We start from the raw sequence: 20971 nt of genomic DNA on the forward strand, positions 1-20971 counted from the left end.
ATAATTATCATAATAATTATCATATTAAACACTAGACTATCAGACTTATTCATCACATAACTGACCCTCTGGTCACCTCCAATCTGCTCTGAAGTGAACTTTGCTTTCCCAGTTACTTGATTTCTCTCTATTTCCTCAACCATGCACATTTTGTGGTATTTGCCTTAGTTGTTCTAACATATTTCCCTTAGCATAACTCCCTCTGGTCCATATCAGTGCCCCAAATGCAACATGCTTTGTAAATCTTGTGAACATTCATGGCCAACTGGGCAGGTGGATGCAGGCCGTATGGCCCATCATCAGGAGTATTTTTCTCCCTTTATTCTTTGACTCTTTGTAGGATTTGTTCTGGATCTTCAAAGGATAAAATTTGCATCCCCTAGTGAAACACTTTTGGTCCTTGGAATTGCTGATACTGATGTGAAGCATTCCTGCTTGACCTGACAAATCTTGAAAATTACTTCTAAAGGATTTTCAAAAATAACTGAACGGCAAGATGAAAAGGGACATACTGTTCCTGATAAAACTCTGGTTTTATTCCCTAATATATGTCCCCAGGGGGAAAAGAAATACTTTCCATTTTAGAAAACTCTGTAATGCATGTAGAGGACAGGAGCAGCCCTTTATATCTCCTACATCTCAAATATTCTCTCATTTCAACCATCTGACTTTGAAATGCCAGTCTCTGGAAGATATTCTTAGGAGAAAGGAAAAATGCAGAAACATTCTATAGTTTTCCTCTGAGCAGCTGCTGTGGGATAGTGGCCAGAAGGGTAGCCTTTCTCCTGGTGACCTAGACACAGTCTCGTGACAGGTCTGGGGCCTTGTGGGGTTGCCTGTCACAGGACCCGGGTGCTCTTAGGTGACCCCTGAGATCTTGCACTTCCCCAGCCCCTTGTCTATAAACTAATGAGAAGCACAGATCTCAGGGCACACAGGTCTGCTCACATGTGGATTCCCTGAGCACGTCACGCATGTTGGGTACTGCCAACACTGAGGACTGTCTTTGCATTTTAGAATCAATAATAATTAATTCCTAATTCTTCAGTGCTTCAGATGTTTGCCTATATTAACTCCAGCTTTTTGCAGTTAAGAAAACTGGGGTAATACTTGACAAATGAAAGCATATAAATTTGTTGAAATGGGCATGTGTTTGCATTATCAGGGCTGGCTATATACAGACCAGACACATCACCTTTATACATGGGCTGTGAATAAATAGAGCTCACATTATCTCTTGTATAAACCATTTATCTCTCGTTTCAAAATCTATCAACATGAAATACACCTGACAGTAATGACAGACCCAGGCTCAGGAAGCTTATGTGGGTAACAAGAGACACAACAGTCCCCAAGAGGACAGGATGGTGTTGAATCCTTGTCACCACGCAGTCTTACTGTGATTTAAGGTTATTAAAAATTAAGAATTTCCATTAATAAATGTAATGAAAACTACTAAAAATAGTTAACAAATTTACCACTCTGTTTAAGAAAAAATAAAAATATTTCTGGATAAAAATACTATGTATTCTTGGGTAGGGGTTTTGTTAAAAAGAGATACTTCGCTTTGTATAATTGAAGAGGTTGAAAAATTGTGATTCAAATGGTGTCCAAGATCATCTTAATGTTGAATCCCTCATATGTTATTATGTATACAATATGTAAAACAGAAATTCTTTAGGGTTTATGTATGTTCAACAACATGAAAATAGAAAGACCTTCTTCATTTATATTTCAGGGAATACATAGTTAATGCCAATGATGTACATTTTAACACTCTACAATCCTAAATTTCACTGCAGTAATACTATTACTCTAATTCTAATTCCTGTATTAAGCATTATTATCACAGAAACACTCCCGGTCAAATTGTATTGCAAATAAATTTCATCAGTCCTTCACATATGGTACCTAACAATTTTGGGCACTTAACAGAATTTGACAAATACTTGACAATAGAGTTTTATCATGAACTGAACTGAAGAAGTAGTTCCAGAACTCATGGAAAAATGGATCTCAAGAAATGAGAACAGATATCAAGAATTCACTACCAGACACTGGACTAATTATGATTTTAAATTTTTGATGAATTTCATTTGAAATATTGCTGGTTGTTTAATGTTTACTTTTAACCAGATTTAAGTCAAGCTTGCTAAAGCTACCCTTGATACCAGCAGTTTCATAACAGTGGGGGGGGTGTATGCATGTATGCAGGTCAGGACTCACAGCATGGGGGCAGGCACCTCAGCAGTTCTAGCTCCATGCAGACCGAAGTGGGGCAAAAGTGAACAAGGGAGGCAGGATGAGGGGAGGGCAGAGGGAGGGCCCAGGGCAGAGACACCACCCCTGGACAATAGGACCCTCAAAATTCCTTGCCCCGGAGGAGGCTCGGCACAGAGGAAGCACCTCAGCACTGACACCCAGGAGCAGCCGTGCCCGTGAGCCTTTCTGGAGCCCAGGCTCTTCTCTCACTGGGAACACAGAGGAGGTGGCCGACACCATGGAGGCTCTCTCAGCCCAGGGACACAGCCGGCGAGTCCCCTGGCAGGGGCTCCTGCTGGCAGGTGAGAGGGACAAGTACCCAAGGTGGGTGGGGGATGGACACATAGACACTAGTTGGACACGCTAGTGTCCTCTGGGAGGAAAAAGGACAGAAGCACAGTAGTCCTTTAGCAGGACAGAGGACTAACATTCAGTCTGACTGGAAGGGATACATCTCAAAGTCTGAAGTCAACAATTTATTCAGGACCACACTCCAGAAAAGAAGTACCAGGGCAATAAGCACTGGCTACGCTCACCAGCCTCACAACTTGATAGCTAATTACCAGACAAGAAGGGGCGCTGGGAAACCACTGAGGAGACAAGTCCCTGCACTCAGGGCAATCACATTCTTGGAGAGAAAGACAGGCAACCAAGATCTAGAATGTGCTGTCAGGTGATAACAAGTGTCCTGAAGGGCACAGAGCAGGGAAAAGTCACACAGTGGGCACAGAGACTCTTCAGAGCAGGGGGTCTGAGAGGCATCTCTCAAGTACTCCTTGGGGGTGGGCAGGCTTTGAGGGCAGGGAGGGGGTGAGCCTGGCAATAACTCAGTCAAAGCATTTTAAAGAGCAACAATAGTTTGAACACACTGAAAAACACTGTTCATCATGTTAATCATTAAAATACAGAACACACACACCCCCCCCCACATCTGAGAATTTCGATATGAGCCTTTCTATCCCAATATATCAGTGACTGAATTCTCTCTCTCCCTTCTAGTCTCACTTTTCATCTTCTGGGTCCTGCCAACCAATGGTGGATTCACGTTGGAATTAAAGAAGCAAAAAGGTGCCATCATTCCTTATGCGATTTACCAATTTAAAAACATTCCCAAGGATGTGCACCACTTCATCTGGTTCACAGGTGATAGAAAAGTGGATAATATAATTGCAATACACGTAGAAAATCCAGGAGTAACCATCTATGGTCCAGCATACAAACTGCGCTATATAATAAACCCGAAGGGAGTTCTGAAGATCAGGAAGCCCACCAGGAAAGACACAGGATTATACATTGTGAAGAGCATAAGCTTAAACAGGGCAAAGGTTATTCAATCTGCACATCTCTTCGTCCTAGGTGAGTGGTCCCTCCTGTCCTCAGGGTGCGGGTGGTGACTCTACGGCACACACAGGGACGGACAGGCCAGGATCTGCCTCCATGCACCTCCGCTTATGTCCCGAATGGGGTTTCAGCATTTAGTGCAGGACACCCAAAGGCAGATGAACTGGACATCAGACTCCTCTCCTAGGGTCCAGGCCCTATAGACTCTCCATGCAGAGGGAAGGACACATCCAGGGGAGTCACTCAGCAGAGGGGGATCAGGGTCAGGGTGACTTTTAGGCTCCTCCCCATGGCCCTGACTGTAGAAAGACCCTGAGGATTCAGTCAGGGCCTGCATGAGGGACACCTGGAATTCCCACAGAAAACCTCCACTCATATCAATCCTTGCCCAACCCCCATCCCAGGAACCCAGACCCAGGGACCGGGGAGCCTGTGTCCCTGTGGCGTTGGCCTCTTGGGCAAGTGATGGCAGGACCAAGTCATGAGCCATGGTCATCCCCAAAGGCAACAGGGGAAGAGGACAGAGCCTGGACTTTGTCTGACACTCAGTGTGGAGACAGGACAACATCTGAGGCCATTAGTAACCAGTCAGGAGGGTTGTGGGAAAAGAGGTCGTTCAGTTGCCAGGCAGGGACAGAGGGAAAAGCTGACCCTGACAGGTGCTTGTCTACCAGGGACCACCTGGGAACCTCTGAAGGAGACAAGTGATGACAGACGCCATTCACTGGACAATCCTGTGTATAAACTTAATCAGTTATCAATGATTTAAATTAATTCACACACAGCAGGAAAGACTAAGATAATTAACACTTACCTAATTACTGAGGGTCATGAGTTCCAGGAGATAGAGACACTGAGTCAGAGTCACAGAGACCACAAGGTCAGAGTCACCCCAAGATCATCTGCAGTCACTGACCTGCCTCCTTCACCCTAGGGCTTCTCTGGGCTCCCTGACACCAGCCATTGTTCAGAGTCATTGTCCTGAGGGCATCCAGCTTCCAGATCTGAGTCAGGTCTGGGGGTTCAGAAGAAACAGAACATCACCCATGTTGACTCTGGAATAAATGTACTGCAGCAACAATCAGAGTCAGTGCTGGGGATGCCCAGGCCTCCATCTCAGTGACCCAGTGACCCCTCCCTGTAACGGATTTAAATCACTCATAGGTGTCCTGATGTGTAGGGGTCACTCCCACTGAAAAATAAAACAAATGAAATTTCTTCTCAATCCCCACATTCCACCTGCAAATAGCCAGGCCCACAGGGAACAAAGCTCAGATGCTCTTATCCACAGGAGAGAGGACAGAGTGGAGAGTGAAGAATGAGGGATTCTCATCCCCTCAGAGACAGACCCTGCATGCAGAGTCCAGAGAGGCTCTAGCAACCGTATTCTGCCTCCCCAGGGCTGGGACCATGTCCATCCTCTGACCTCCTGTCACACAGCACCTTGGGAGACCTTGTCCTGGTAACTGCAGGGTTTCTGGGCAGTGGGAGTGTCAGGCTGTCCTGGCCCTGCTCTGGGGCTGCCCCATAGCTCTGGGCTTTGCGAGTTTGGGGTCACTTGTAACCTGCTCGCTCAACACCAGGGACCTCTCTTCTCTCTCTGCTCTTCCCTTTCCCGCCCTTCATCTCTCCTCCCTCAGGCAGCGCTGCCTCTGCTCTGCACAGCTTCCTGTCATAGTCTTCAGACACTCCCCTCACACTGGGGCCAGGTATAAACTGTTGGGCCAAAGGCAGGCACCAGCACCCGTGGAGCAGAGCCCTGTCTCTCTCCATCACAGACCACGTGGTTTCAACGGAACATCCTTTGCTCTCTTGCTCTCCTCTGACACATCTTCCCTTTGTGAGGCCAACACAGACACAGGGTCACAGGGCGGTGAGCAGACCCTAGATCTACTCTCTACATGACTTTCCCAGGAGTGAGGACCAAGGATGGGTCTGCAGGCCCCAAACCTCATTGCATCCCCACCCGCTTCACTCCTGACTCCTTCCTGCCAGGGCTTGAAGCTCCATTCTCCCCAGTGGCCCGGAAACCTCCCCAGGGCGGGGTTGCTTTCCCCCACCCATCCTCTCTGCCTGCCTTTATCTCTCGCTGGCTGCATCTTGTGAGGACACCTTCCTGTGGGTGCTCTAGACGCTGACCTCCCCCAGCCACTGTCCTTTCCCTCAAACACTGCCCACTGGCAGGACTTGATCAAATCTAGCCGTGATTCCAAAGACAACAGATGAGAAGAAAGCCCGTCACAGGCCAGGTGGGGTCTCCTCCCCATTCCTGACTGTCGTCCACAGAGCCAGTGACACGGACTCCACCCTAAATGTACTGACACAACAGATTAGAGCCATTTCTCGCTTATGGAGCAGAGATGAGTCTCTATCCCTCTGATCCTTTTTCCTTTTAACAGAAGCACCTGTCTCTCTACCCAGGGAGTCACTGGTTTAAAACTGCTTTTGCACTTCTTTGATTTGAAGCAATCATGGTTGGAATATGATCTTACTAAGGACTTAGATGGTTAGAGACATATTTTTACATAAAGCACTCTTTGATCTTGGCTTATTTTAACTACTTCCACATACTCCTCTTAATTTCTTATTCCCTGAGGCCACACTTTCAGCAAGTTCCTGTCCTCACTGTCCACAAGTCCTCCTCTGTATCTCTGCTCTGGTGAGGATTCAGGAGAGACCGGCAGGGGCCTCAGCTGCCCTCAGCAGTGGGAGCTGAGACAATGAAGCCAAAGACAGAGAACAGGAGGCAGCTCACAAGCCAGCCAGGGCCTGACTGTCCCTCACTCTTTCCAGACCCTTCCTGGGACTCTGACCACCACTGAACACTTGGGCACAACTGCCAGCTCATGACCTTGCAGCCTCATTTCCAAACTGACTTTCTGGAAGCTCCTGGTCTCCCTGAGAGTAACTTCTGCCCAAACCCCAGCTCAAGTCAGGCCTTCAGTCACATTCCATATCCTGGATTCTCCTCCTCACCTTATTTCTCTGGTTTTCATGGTGGGCCTGGTGTCCAGCATGGAGTGTGGAGAGGGGGTTCTTGCATCTCTAGAAATTCCCAAATATAGGAGGAAAATTACAGCTAGAAAAGGAGAAAGGGCCTTGAAAGTGTGGCACTTCTATCACATGAATTGCAGGACGTCTCTCTATATTCTGGGTATTAGTCACTTATCAGTTAAATGATTCACAAATCATGACACCCATTCTGGGAAATGCCTGGTCTATCACTACTTTTCATGAATCTTACATGTAGAAAATTGATCTATGCTGACTTATTTTACTTCATATCTTTGCATGTGATATCCAGGTTACCAACACCAAGTTAAGGTGTTTATGGCATCTTGTGAGAACATTTGACCAGATACTCCCAGTCCATCAGGGTCTCTGTTCTAGTCCATTGGTCTGTGTGTATTGTTGGTGCACGTGGAGCTGACTGGGCACTCTGTGTACCTTTTCAATTAGGGGACAATGTTGTACCATCCTCTCCATGGAGTCTATATGGGGGTGGGAGGAGTGCCTGTTGCATTAGTCCCATGTAGCTCTAGGACAAGGTCATGTGAACATCCATGGACCATTAATTGCCCCTGAGAGGGTGTTGGACATGTGAGGAGAGCAGCCTGTACTGATACTAACAAGAGATCTGGGGGACTTGCTGGGTTTCCAAATTTCCCCACTAATTTGGGAAGCACGGCAGGTATGGGGTATGTGTGGTACCTTCTGCTCTAGTTACCAGCAAGGTCACTCCACCTGCTGCAGAGGTCACTGTCACCATGTGGAAACAGACAGACGCATGTGACCTGTGAGTGCTGAGCCCTAAAGAAGGAGGGAGACCCCAGACCAGGTCCCTCTCAGTTTGTCACTTGCTCTGTTTCTCCACAGAACCATTGATAGGTGCCTCTGCTGAGGATCGCATATCCAGAGTCCGAGAAGACACCAGTGTGGACATAATATGTCTGACAGGTGAACAAGGTTACAGCATCCAGTGGGTGTACAATGGCCTCAAACTGGAGTCCCAAAACAATACGACACTGTCCATGGACCGTGCTGTACTCAGCATGACGCTCACCAAGAGGAAGGATGCTGGGAATTACCAGTGCTGGTACGAGAAGGGGTCGGTGTCTGGAACAAGTACTACCCTCAAACTTGAAGTGGTTGTAGAGTGACCCCTCTTCCTTCAAATCATTCATTAAATTCTAAATCAAAATTTTCTGACCTGAAAATCAGTTTCCTGAGCACCTGGGTAAACTCAATTATGAGGATGATAAGTCCTCAAGATTTATACTGATTCAATAAATTACAAAAAGGCAAAAGCTATTGTGGTAGTGAGTGAATGTCACAGCTCAGCAGAGGCACCTCCTCTGGTCTCAGTTGTACCATCTCCACAGGGGAGGGGACACCCTGTCCCTCAGAGGACAGGCCTAGGTCATGGGACAATGGTGGGGACACATGAGAAGCTGTCAGCATCACAGCTCTATCCCTCCTCCAGGGGATGTGGGAGTGTCTGGACCCTAAGTGGACCCTGGGAATAGATTGTACTCCATGTGCATGAAAACATGATAGACATGCACTTTACAAAATGCTGTCTGTCTGCTGATGCTCCTGCTCAGATAGGGGAGAAGGAAGGTTTGGAGAATCCAGGTTTCAGGATGAAACCCAGGAACAAGTTGCACCCCCAGAGGGAAAGAAGAGGCTCTAGGTAAGGTCCAGCCCTCCTCACACACCTGCATGGCATCTGCCAAAGACCACATTATAATCAGGGACATGAGTCTTCTGCAGGGTGGGACCTCCTGGGCTGTTCCCCATCATAGCAATGTACACACAGGACCAGATGTCCCTCCATGTGGGACTCACCATCCCCCAGAACATGCACTTGGTCCTAATGCTCACGGGGCTGCAGTCTGAATCTCCCGGGACAGCCTCACCTTCCATGGCTGGACCAGCACCTGAGGCTTCTCCTTCCTGTACCAGCAACCCTCATGGTGATGCTGCATGAACTGTCTTCACCTTCTTGACACAAGGACTCCTGGGTTCTCCGAAATCACTGAGAGTGTCCTACAGTTGAAGATGGGGTCATTGGTTTAATTCCTATGCTTAATTTTTCCAAGAACATGGACATATCTCTAAAATATTCCTGTTCAGACCTATTGATCTGTGTACCCCTAAACCCCAGTGTTATGTATTTAGTGGTTGGAAGGCATTATGGGTGAGAAATAAGGCATAAATGACAAATATGGGAACTATTCACTCACGTGTGGAATACAGAGACACATAGCAAAAAAACAGACATACCAAAGCGACAGACAAAGCCAAACCAAACCCAAAAAATTACATAAATTTGTAGAATTCAGGCAATCATCGGATGGGAGCAGACGTTGGAGGGGCTCAGTTGACTGTGGTGGAGGATTGTGACATCTTGGTTCTGGGTATGTGGGGGTAACATACGTCTGAAGAGGGTAAGTCTGAATTTCTGAATCATATACATGCTGTCCACCAATACAATGTCAATAAAAATAATAGAGATATACCTCATTTTCCTAATCCAGTCATCTGTTTTTGGGCAATTGGGTTGTTTCCTTATTAACTATTGTAAATAGTACTGCAATAAACATAATTCAAAACACATTTTTTAATTAATGTATTTGTGTCCTTTGGGTAGATCCCTAGGAATGGAATTGATGAGTCCTATGGAAGCTCCATTTTGAGCATTTGAAGAACCTCCACACAGCTTTTCATAGTGGTTGGACCAGTGTGCACTCCCACCAGCAGTGTAGGAGAGTTCCATTTTGTCCACATCCTTGCCAACATTTGTTGTTTCCAGTTTTTTTAATACGTGCCATTCTCACTGGTGTAAGAGGGATCAAAACAGGGGAGGGAAGTGCACAAAGGATACGATGACGGTGCTCAGGTGGTTTGGTGATGGGAATTTTATGAGGACTACAGCTGAGAAGAGAAAGCATACATAATACAAAAAGGAAGAATGATGTAAAATATATACATAGATAAATAAATAGAAGAAAAACAATATAGGTCTATCCCATGAGTTAATGAGTGAAGCACAAAAAGTTAGCAGCAGCAGTCCTTCTCCATGTGTCCTTCCTTTAAAATAAATATTGGAAAATGACTGGAAAGGAAGAAAACTCTTTTCATTTCCCATCGTAGCTTGGGGCTGGGGCCAGAAGCAAACATGAAATGAAGAGAAGCACAGCTGTGAATTTATGTCAAAGGAGCCTCTTGTGAAAATGGAGATCATGAAGTAGCCACAGTGAAATGGTCACTCTATGGAGAACAGGGAGAGCAAGTGTCAGAATGTCACTAAATCACCTGGGAAACTAGAGCTGGTAAATTTTTTTCACAAGGCTTCCATCCTTTTTCCTTATTCCACTTCCGGGCCTGGATGGTGATGACTATTTTCTTCTGGTCCTGGGGAAGTGTCACAGAGGAATTCAACTCCTGGATTTACGATCAAAGAAGAGGAGAGTCAGCTTCTGCTGTTTCTCAGGTGCTTTTCGCTCAAAATAACCCTCTGGCTGATGTGGCTTATTAGGATGGCAGGTTCTGCCACCTTTCACCACATTCAATTTCTTCACCTGAGATTCCACCTGAGAGCAGGACATACACACACACACACATCCTCAGGGTCTCTAGGGTCAGGGCAGTGCTAGGCAGGCACCAGAGCAGAGCTAGAAGAGGGAAGGATCCGGGAGGTAGCCCCAGAGCAGGCAGCTCAGAGTGACTGTGGGGATGCAGGGGCCTGGGGCAGGGCAGGTGGGGACACTGTGGTGTGTCCAGGGGCCTCTGCAAATAGACACTGTGGTGGGGGGACTCCTCTGTCACAGTGGCTCCCGTTCAGGTTTCAAGTATCCACTAGATTATTGTTAAATTGAATGTCTTATTTACATCCCATATTTATTAGTCCCTAGCCTGTTTTTTTTTAATTTTATTTTTATATTCCCCCATACAATTGCAAACACCCCATTCTGACCCCAATCCTTCCCCTCCCGCCCCCCACCCCCCAAAAAATGTCTCTGGTTCATAGTTTTTTGTTGATTTTGATTTTCACTTTCTTATATTCATTTTCCTGGTCCCTTATTTAAGTTTTCTAGATTCCTGCTATGAGTGAGACCATCCGGTATTTTTCTTTTTCTTTTTGGCTTATTTCGCTGAGCATGATCCCTTCCAGCGCCATCCATGTTGCTGCAAATTGCATGTGTTTATCTTTTTTGAATGCTGAGTAATATTCCATGGTGTATATGTACCACATCTTCTTGATCCAGTCATCTATTTTTGGGCATTTGGGTTGTTTCCAAAGCTTAGCTATTGTAAACAGTGCTGCTATAAACATAGTGGTGCAGGTGCTCTTTGGAATTGATGTTTCTGTGTCCTTTGGGTAAATACCTAGGAGTGGAATTGCTGGATCATATGGAAGCTCTATGTTTAGTAGGTCCAGAAATCTCCACACAGCTCTCCATAGTGGTTGGACCAGTTTGCACTCCCACCAACAGTGCAGAAGAGTTCCTTTTTCTCCACACCCTCGCCAACATTTGTTGTTGCTAGTTTTTTTAATATGTGCCATTCTCACTGGTGTGAGATGGTATCTCATGGTAGTTTTGATTTGCATTTCCCTGATGACAAGTGATGTTGAACATTTTTTCATATGCCTGTTGGCCATTTGCATTTCCTCTTCAGAGAAGTTTCTTTTTAGCTCTTCTGCCCATTTTTTGACTGGATTATTTTCTTTGTTGTTGCTGAGTCTCATCAGCTCTTTGCAGATTTTTGTGATCAGACCTTTATCATTAGTGTTGGGTGCAAAAATGTTCTCCCAGTTGGTGGGGTTTCTCTTTGTTTTTGTTATTGTCTCTTTTGCTGTGCAGAAGCTCTTTAATTTGATGTAGTCCCAGCTGTTGATCTTTGTCTTCACTATCACTGCTTTGGGTGATGTGTCTGTAAAGATGTCTTTGATGTGCAAATCCCGTAGTGTTTCGCCTATATTTCCTTCTATGTATTTTATGGTTTCAGGTCTTATGTCTAGTTCTTTAATCCATTTTGAGTTGATTTTTGTGTATGGTGTGAGGTAGTGGTCAAGCTTCATTCTTTTGCATGTAGCGACCCAGTTTTCCCAGCACCATTTATTGAACAAACTTTCTTTGCTCCAATGCATAGTCTTTGCTCCTTTGTCAAAGATTAGTTGACCATAAATCTGTGGGTTTATTTCTGGATTTTCTATTCGATTCCATTGGTCTGTATATCTGTTCTTGTTCCAATACCATGCAGTTTTGATGATTATGGCTTTGTAGTATAGTTTGAAGTCTGGGAGTGTGATGCCTCCATTTCCTTCTTTTTTTTTCAGTAGAGCTTTGGCTATTCGGGGTTTTTGGTGATTCCATATGAATTTCACCAATAATTGTTCTATTTCTTTGAAGAATGCCATTGAGATTTTGATTGGAATAGCATTGAATCTGTATATTGCTTTTGGTAGGATGGCCATTTTAATAATGTTTATTCTTCCAATCCATGAGCAGGGGATGTCTTTCCATTTCTTTGTGTCTTCTTCTATTTCTTTTAACAGTGTTTTATAGTTTTCTTTGTATAGGTCCTTTACCTCTTTTGTTAGATTTATTCCCAAATATTTGATTTTTTTTGTTTTGATAATAAAAGGGGTGGTTTTTTTGATTTCTTCTTCTTCAGATTTATTGTTTGTGTATAGGAAGGCTACTGACTTTTGCGTGTTGATTTTGTATCCTGCCACTTTACTGAATTGATTGATGAGTTGAATTAGTTTTTCTGTGGAGATTTTGGGGTTCTCTATGTATATTATCATATCATCTGCAAATAGTGATAGTTTGACTTCTTCTTTTCCTATTTGGATTCCTTGGATGTCTTTCTCTTGTCTTATTGCTCTCCTAGCCTGTTTTTATTAAGCAATTATTTTCTCCCAAGCACTAGAAGGACTTTCGAATCTATGAATGCTTTCTGTTAAAATCTTTCAATTTAGGGTTATCTTAAATGCTCACTCCTCCTTCTGTTTCTCCTGCTCCAGAGCCCAGTCTACAAAGGCATGTTCATCACTGATGCCATGACACACGTCCCTATCTTTCTTATGTGTGTTTCTTAATCCATCATAATCCACATGCAGCCTTAATCCATTTTGAATTTGATTTCAGCTTGAGTGCAGCATGATCCACCTCCATTCTTTCCTTGTGGCCTCCCCAGGTTCCCCACACCATTGTCAAATGACTCTAGGCCCTCTGACTAAGCTCATGGCTCCTTCATTATAAATAAATTGTTGGTAGATATGCAATAAACTCTGGAGTGGATAAAGTTCCATGAAACCCTGTGTCTATTCATCCAAACAATGATTTTCTGTAATTACTGTTGGTTTATACTATATATATTGTCAGAGAACATGGTGACTCATCAGTCAAAATTTCAGGACATTCACAAACAAGTGCTGTCCATGCACTGAGGATGCCATTCCTGGGGTGTCAGCAATAAGCCAGGAGCAATGCACACTCTACCACATGACCACTTTCGTTCTGTCTCTTGTTCAACCCCTATGTGATTTTAAAATATTCTCCATTCAAAGTAGACTAAATGAGGGTCCTTTTCCTTTTTGAATAAGAAATCAAAGTTACAACACATATTTATCATAATAAATGCTCTAGACTTATTCATCACATAATGAAAGTTTAGGCTTTTACCAACCCCTTCGTTCTTACAGCTCTTCCCACATGATGCAGAGGTCAAGGCCCAATGACAATATGACTTCATAAATTGATTCAAAACATACATACATCTGAGGTGCGCAGCAATACACTGAGAGCTATGTGGACATATCCCCATCACCAGCAAAAGACTCACTTCCATCCACCACCCAACGAGGAACACCGTTACCCTTCTCACCGCCCCTGGCAGACTTCTGACCCTCTGGTCACCTCCTATCTGCTCTGAGGTAAACTTCATTTTCCCAGCTATTTGATTTCTATTTCCTCAACCATGCGCATTTTGTGATATTTGCCTTGTTTGTTCTGACGTATTTCCCTTAGCATAACTCCCTCTGGTCCATATCACCACCCCAAATGCAACATTCTTTGTAAATCTTGTGATTTACACCCATGACTAACTGGGCAGGTGGATGCAGGCTGTATGGCCCCCCTCAGGGGTATTTGCTCCCATTATTCTTTGACTCTTTGTAGGACCTGTTCTTGATTTTCAAAGGAGAAAATATGCATCCCCTAATAAAACACCCCTGGTCCTTGGAATTGCTGATACTAATGTGAAGCGTTCCTGCTCAACCTGGCAAAACTTGACAACTATATCAAAGGATTTTCAAAAATAACTGGATGGCAAGATAAAAAGGGACATTCTGTTCCTGACAAAATTCTGGTTTTCTCCCCTAATCTATGTTCCCAGGGGGAAAAGAAATAGTTTTCATTTTTTTAAATTCTGTAATGCAAGTAGAGGACAGGAACATTCCTTTATAGCTCCTACATCTCAAATATTCTCTCATTTCGACCATCCGACTTTGAAATGCCAGTCTCTGCCGACTTTTTTGAAATGCCAGTCTCTGGGAGACGTTCTTAGGAGAAAGGAAAAATATCAAAACATTCTTTAGTTTCCCTCATGAGCAGCTGCTATGGGATAGTGGCCAGGTGGGTGGCCCTTCTCCCTGGTGACCTGGACACAGTCCCATCTTGGGGCACAAATGCTCCCGAGGGGCTCTCCCTTGCTTGCCCAGGACAGGTCTGGGGTCTCGTGGGTTGCCTGTCACAGGATCCGGGCGCTCCTAGTGACCCCTGAGGTCTCACACTTCTCCGCCCCTTGTCTATAACAATGAGAAGCACAGATCTCAGGGCACACAAGTCTGCTCACATCTGGACTCCCTGAGCACATCATGTACATCCACGCCATGTTCACCCACAGGGGCTGCTGCCAACACTGAGGATTGTCTTTGCATGCTATCACTTAATAATATTAATTCCTAAAATTTCAGTGCTTCAGACGTTTGCCTGTTTTAACTCCAGCTTTTTGCAGTTAAGAAAATGGGATAGGGCCCTCCCTGGTGGCACAGGGGATTGGTACGCAATCTATGAAGCTATCTGCAGCCACTGCAGCACAAGTTCGATCCCCGGCCAGGGAGCTACCCACATGGTGCAGAGGACCTCTCCTGACTCACCTGCTGCTCCCCTCAGCAGTGTATTTCAGTCAATCCGCCTGTGCAGTTCCCCACGCTGTCTCTGGTGAATCCTTTTATCCCCCACAACTCTGGCTTGTACCCCAGTGCTTAAATGTATAAATAAATCTAATAAAAATAAATAAATAACCTTTAAAAAAAGAAAATGGGATAATACTTGACAATACTTGTAATTAGGTTGAAATGGGCATGTGTTTACATAATCAGGGCTGGCTATATATAGACCAGACATGTCACCTTTTCTATATGGGTTGTGAATTAAGTTCACGTTATCTCTTGTGTATAAACCATTTATCTCTAGTTTCAAAATTTGTCAACATGAAATACACCTGACAGTAATGACAGACTCAGGCTCAGGAAGCTTTTGTGGGTAACAAGAGGCAAAACAGGCCCCAAGAGGACAGGATGGTGTTGAATCCTTGTCACCACGCAGTCTTACTGTGATTTAAGGTTATTAAAAATTAAGAATGTCCATTAATAAATGTAATGAAAACTACTAAAAATAGTAAACAATTCAACTGTCTGTACAAGAAAAATTAAAAATATTTCTGGATTAAAAAAATACTATGTATTCTTGGGTAGGGGTTTTGTTAAAAAGAGAAAGATAGTTCACTTTCTGTAATTGAAGAGGTTGAAAAACTGTGATTCAAATGGTGTTCAAGATCATCTTAATGTTGAATCCCTCGTATGTTATTATGTATACGATATGTGAAACAGAAACTCTTGAGGGCTCATGTGTTCAACTAAGGAAATAGGAAGACCTTCATTTATATTTCAATGAACACATAGTTAATGCTTTTGCTGTAAATTTTAAGACTTTAGAATCCTAAATTTCACTGCTATAATATCATTACTCCAATTCTAATTCCTATATTAAATATTATTATCACAGAACTAGCCTAAACTCCTGGTCAAATCGTATTGCAAATAAATTTCATCGGTCCTTCACCTACAGTCTTAATAATTTGGGGCATTTAACAGAATTCGACAAATGGAGTTTTATCATAAACTGAACTAAAGACGTAGTTCCAGAACTCATGGGAAAACGGATCTCAAGAAATGAGAACAGATATCAAGAATTTACCACCAGATACTGAATGGACTAATTATGATACTAATTTTTTTATGAATTTCTTTTGAAATATTGCTGGTTATTTAATGTTTACTTTTAACCAGGTTTAAGTCAAGCTTGCTAAAGCTACCCTTGATACCAGCAGTTTCATAAGTGTGTGAGAGTGTGTGTGTGTGTGTGTGTGTGTGTGTGTGTCAGGGCTCACAGCATGGAGGGTGGGCACCTCAGCAGTTCTAGTCTCCATGCAGACTTAAGTGGAGCAAAAGTGAACAAGGGAGGCACGATGAGGGCAGGGCAGAGGGAGTGTCCTGAGCAGAGGCCCCACCCCTGGACTACAGGATCCTCAAAAGGCCTGTGCCCAAGTGGAGAAAGCACCACAGCGCTGACACTCAGGAGCAGCCGTGCCCGTGAGCCTTTCTGGAACCACATCTCTTCTCTCACAGGGACCACAGAGCAGGTGGCAGACGCCATGGAGGCCTCCTCAGCCCATGGACACAGACGGCAAGTCCCCTGGCAGGGGCTCCTGCTGGCAGGTGAGAGGGACAAGCACCCAAGGTGGGTGGGAGATGAACACATGGACTCTAGCTGGCCAGGCCGTCCCCTGGGAGGAAAGAGGACAGGAGCACAAGAGATCTTGAGCAGGGACAGAAGAGTAACATTTAGTCTGACTGGAGGGGATATGAGTTAGGATCATGACCAGGGGCTCAGCTACATGATGTGTGGAGGGGAGAGGCAGAAAGTCTAGAATAAGGCACAAGGTCCATGTGATTCGCCACTGAGGGAACATGTCAAAATCTGAAATCAACAATTGATTCAGGAACACACTCCAGAAAAGAAGTACCAGGGAACGAAATTCTGGCTACTCAACAGCCTCAGAACTTGATAGCTAATTACCAGACAAGAAAGGGTCCTGGGGGTTCCACTGGGGGAACAACAGGTCCAACAAATCCCTTCACTTGGAGCAATCACATTCTGGGGAAAGAAGACAGGAAACCAAGATCTAGAATGTGCTGTCAGGTGCTGACAAGTGTCCTGAAGGGAACAGAGCAAGGAAAGGTCACACAGTGAAGACAGAGGGTTTTCAGAGCAGGGGGTCAGGGAAGCAGCTACCAAGGATGCCCTGAGGGTGAACAGGAGTCTGAAGGCAGAGAAGGGGTGAACCTAGCAATAACTGGGTCAAAGTATTTAATAGAGTAACAAATAGTTGGGACACCCCAAAAAACACTGTTCGTTATGTTAATCATTAAAATAAAGGACACACACACACACCCCACATCTGAGAATTTCAGTGTGAACCTTTCTATTCCAATATATCAGTGCAAATACTGATTTCTCTCTCTCCCTTCTAGTCTCACTCTGCATCTTCTGGGTCCCGCCCACCAATGGCGAGTTCACGTTGGAATTGAAGAAGAACAATGATGTCATCACTCCTTATGCAACTTACAAGCTTAAAAGCATTCCCAAGGATGTGCAGCGCTTCATCTGGTTCAAAGGCAACAATAAAAATGTGAATAATACAATTGCAACACACGTAGAAAAGTCTGGACAAACCCTCCCTGGGCCAGCATACAAACTGCGCTATACAACATTCCCGAAGGGAGTTCTGAAGATCAAGAACCTCACCATCGCAGACACAGGATTATACACCGTGGAGTCCATAAGTGTAAATTATGAAAAGGTTACTGTATCCACCTATCTCTTCGTCCTAGGTGAGTGGTCCTTCCCTGCCCTCGGGGTGCGGGTGGTAAATCTACTGCACACACAGGGATGGGAAGGCCTGGACCTGCCTCCATCACCCCCTGCTTATGTCCAATGGACTTTGAGCATTTAGTGCAGGACACACAAGGAGACAAACTAGAGAAATCAGACTCCTCTCCTGGGATCCAGACCCTGCAGACTCTCCATACGAGGGAAGGACACATCCAGGGAAGTCACTCAGCAGAGAGGGATCAGGGTCAGGGTGGCGCCTTGGGGCCCTCCTCATGAACATGATCCTAAAAGACCCTGAGGATTCAATGAGGGCCAGAAAGGGGGGAATGGGGTTCTTATAGCTCTAGAAAGTCCCTGGTATAGAAGGGAATTCACAGCTGGGAAAGAACAGATTGTTCCCGACAGTGGTTACGGCCCTTTGTTCCAATCATTTGACCAGACACTCCCGGATCCATCAGGGTCTCGGTTCTGGTCCATTGGTCTGTGTGTCTTGTCAGTGCACATAGTGCTGACTGGTGCTCTCTGTTGGAGGGTTTTGATCAGAAAGTTCTGATGAGATCATTTCGGGCTACTTGGTGTCCCTTGAGATAGCATTAGAGTATCTCTAATTCTGCAAAATAGGTCACTGAGCATTGGTAAGGACTGTATTGAAGCTGAACTCTACTGAAGTTCTCAACTTAACACGTTCAGCTTTTCATCTTTTACCTGTCGAACTCTTAGCAACATTTTGTACATTCTAATGCACACAGATTCCCATCCTTGACTCAGAACACTCGTTATTAAACCATGCCTGTTGGTGCTATGATAAAATTGTATTCTCAGTTTTTGCGTGGATAACCCATTGCCATTATCAAGAATTAGAGGTGCTTCTATGTATGGATTTATTTTCCTGCAATCTGTTGCACAAGAAGTTTTCAATTTATTGGTGGAAAATCTAACATATTCTACACAACAAACTCATGCCACCAGGAACAAAGAACATTCTAAGTACTCTTTCCTTTGGCCTGGGTTCTCTTTCTCCTACTTTCATTCTGTTTCTTGTACTTTAGGAAGGAGCTGTCCACAACCTCCTGGTCTATGAGCCACCTCCTCTTATCACTGATATTAAAGGAAAAGCTCTGGTCTTTCTCCTTGAGTGTGATGTTTCTTGTAGACTATTCTTCTGAGCATTTTATCATCTTATTGTAGTTTCCTCCTATTCCCTTTTATTCAAACTCTCACTATAGCTTACGGGCATTTCTTGCCTGATAACATTTAATCCACTGAATAAGAAAATAAACTCCTCTTTAAAATGGGCACTCTTTCAAATTGACACTCTTTATGTACTTAGGTCATGAGGACTGTGCTGGGGCATCTATTTGCCTGTGCAATCATTTCACATAAGCAACATGCCGTCCTAACTGACACTGTCCTTTGCTCAACAAGGACAAAGACCATGTTGGCACCGTCCTCTCCAAGGCGTCTACATGGTGGGGGAGAGGGGGAAGGAGTGCCTGTTGCATTAGTCCTGTGAAGCTCTAGGACAAGGTCATGTGAACATCCACGGACCATTAATTGTCCCTGAGAGGGTGGTGGACATGTGAGGAGAGCAGTCTCCACTGATACTAACAAGAGATCTGAAGACCTGATAGGTTTCTGTCCACTAATTTGGGGAACATGGCAGGTGTGAGGTGTGTGTGGTACCTTCTGCTCTAGTCACAACCAGGTCACTCCACCTGCTGCACAGGTCACTGTCACCATGTGGAAACAGACAGATGCATGTGACCTGTGAGTGCTGAGCCCTAAGGAAGGAAAGCAGCCCCATGCCAGGTCCCTCTCAGTTTGTCACCTACTCTGTTTCTCCACAGAACCATTGACAGCCGCCTCTTTCAAGGAGTACACATCCAAAGTCAAAGAAAATACCAGTGTGGACGTAATATGTCTGACAGACGAACGAGGTTACAGCATCCAGTGGGTGTACAATGGCCTCAAACTGGAGACCAAAAACAATATGGCGCTGTCCAAGGATGGTGCCGTACTCAGCATGATGCTCACCAAGAGGGAGGATGCTGGGAATTACCAGTGCCGGTACGAGAAGGGGTCGGTGTCTGGAACAAGTACTACTCTCAAACTTGAAGTGGTCTAGAGTGACCCTTCTTCCCCATATCATTCACTAAATTCTAAATCAAAATTTTCTGACCTGAAAAGCTGATTTCTGAGCTGTTGTGAACACTCAATGATGAGATGGAAAGTCCTAGAAAATTTGTATTGATTCAATAAAGCACAAACATGCAAACTGACACTGTCCTTGTGCTGTGAATGTCATGACCCAGCAGAGGGCGCCTCCTCTGGTCTCAGTTGTGCCATCCTCAAGGGAAGGGGACACCCTGCCCTTCAGAGGACAGGCCCAGGTCATGTGACAGTGGTGCGGGCACATGAGAAGGTGTCAGCATCAAGCTCCATCCCTCCTCCAGTTGCGGGTGTCTGGACACTGATGAGGACCCCAGGAATAGATAACCCACCATGTGCATGAAAAAATGACAGACATACACTTTACAAAATGCTGCCTGCTGATGCTCCTGCTCAGATAGGGGAGAAGGAGGGTTTGGAGAATCTAGGTTTCAGGATGAAACCCAGGAACAAGGTGCACCCCCGGAGGGAAGGAAGAGGTTCTAGGTAAATTCCAGCCACATCTCACAGACCAGCCCTCCTCACATACCTGCATGGCATCTGCAAAAAGCCACATTATAATCAGGGACATGAGTTTTCTGCAGGGTGGGACCTCCTGGGTTGTTCCCCGCCATAGCAAGGTACACGCAGGACCAGATGTCCCTCCATGTGGGACTCACCATCCCCCAGAACTTGCACTTGGTCCTAATGCTCACAGGGCTGCAGTCTAAATCTCCTGGTTCAGCCTCACCTTTCATGGCTGGACCAGCAATTAAGGCTTCTCCTTCCTGTGCCAGCAACCCCTCATGCTGATGCTGCACGAACTGTCTTCACCTTCTTGACACAAGGACTCCTGGGCTCTCCGAAATCACTGAGTGTCCTATGGTTAAAGATGGGGACATTGGCTTAATTCCTGTGCATAATGTTTCCAGGAACCTGGACACATTTCTAAAATATTCCTGTTCCGACCTATTAATCTGTGTACCCCTGAACCCCAGTGTTATGTATTTAGTGGTTGGAAGGCATTATGGGTGAAAAATAAGGCATAAGAGGAATGACAAATATGGAACTATTCACTCACGTGTGGAATACAGAGACACACAGCAAACAAAACAAAGACATACCAAAGCAACAGACAAAGCCAAACCAAACCCAAAAAATTACAGAAATTTGTAGAATTCAGGCAATCATCGGATGGGAGCAGATGGTGGAGGGGCCCAGTGGACTGTGATGAGGATTGTGGCACCTTG

General features: G+C 44.9%; 1 protein-coding gene across 1 annotated transcript; it reads left to right on the top strand.

The window, feature by feature from the left end:
* Positions 1–2500: 2500 nt before the first annotated feature.
* On the top strand, positions 2501–19698 carry LOC311186042 (cell adhesion molecule CEACAM21-like; the record flags this gene model as incomplete). Its single annotated transcript, XM_084256929.1, has 6 exons — positions 2501–2564; positions 3262–3405; positions 7480–7728; positions 16307–16396; positions 17213–17572; positions 19421–19698. 6 exons carry the CDS (start codon positions 2501–2503, stop codon positions 19696–19698), a joined length of 1185 nt encoding a protein of 394 aa, XP_084113055.1.
* Positions 19699–20971: the final 1273 nt, after the last annotated feature.

This window comes from Talpa europaea (genome assembly GCF_964194135.1).
Source record: "Talpa europaea genome assembly, chromosome: 16".
Classification (NCBI taxonomy): domain Eukaryota; kingdom Metazoa; phylum Chordata; class Mammalia; order Eulipotyphla; family Talpidae; genus Talpa; species Talpa europaea.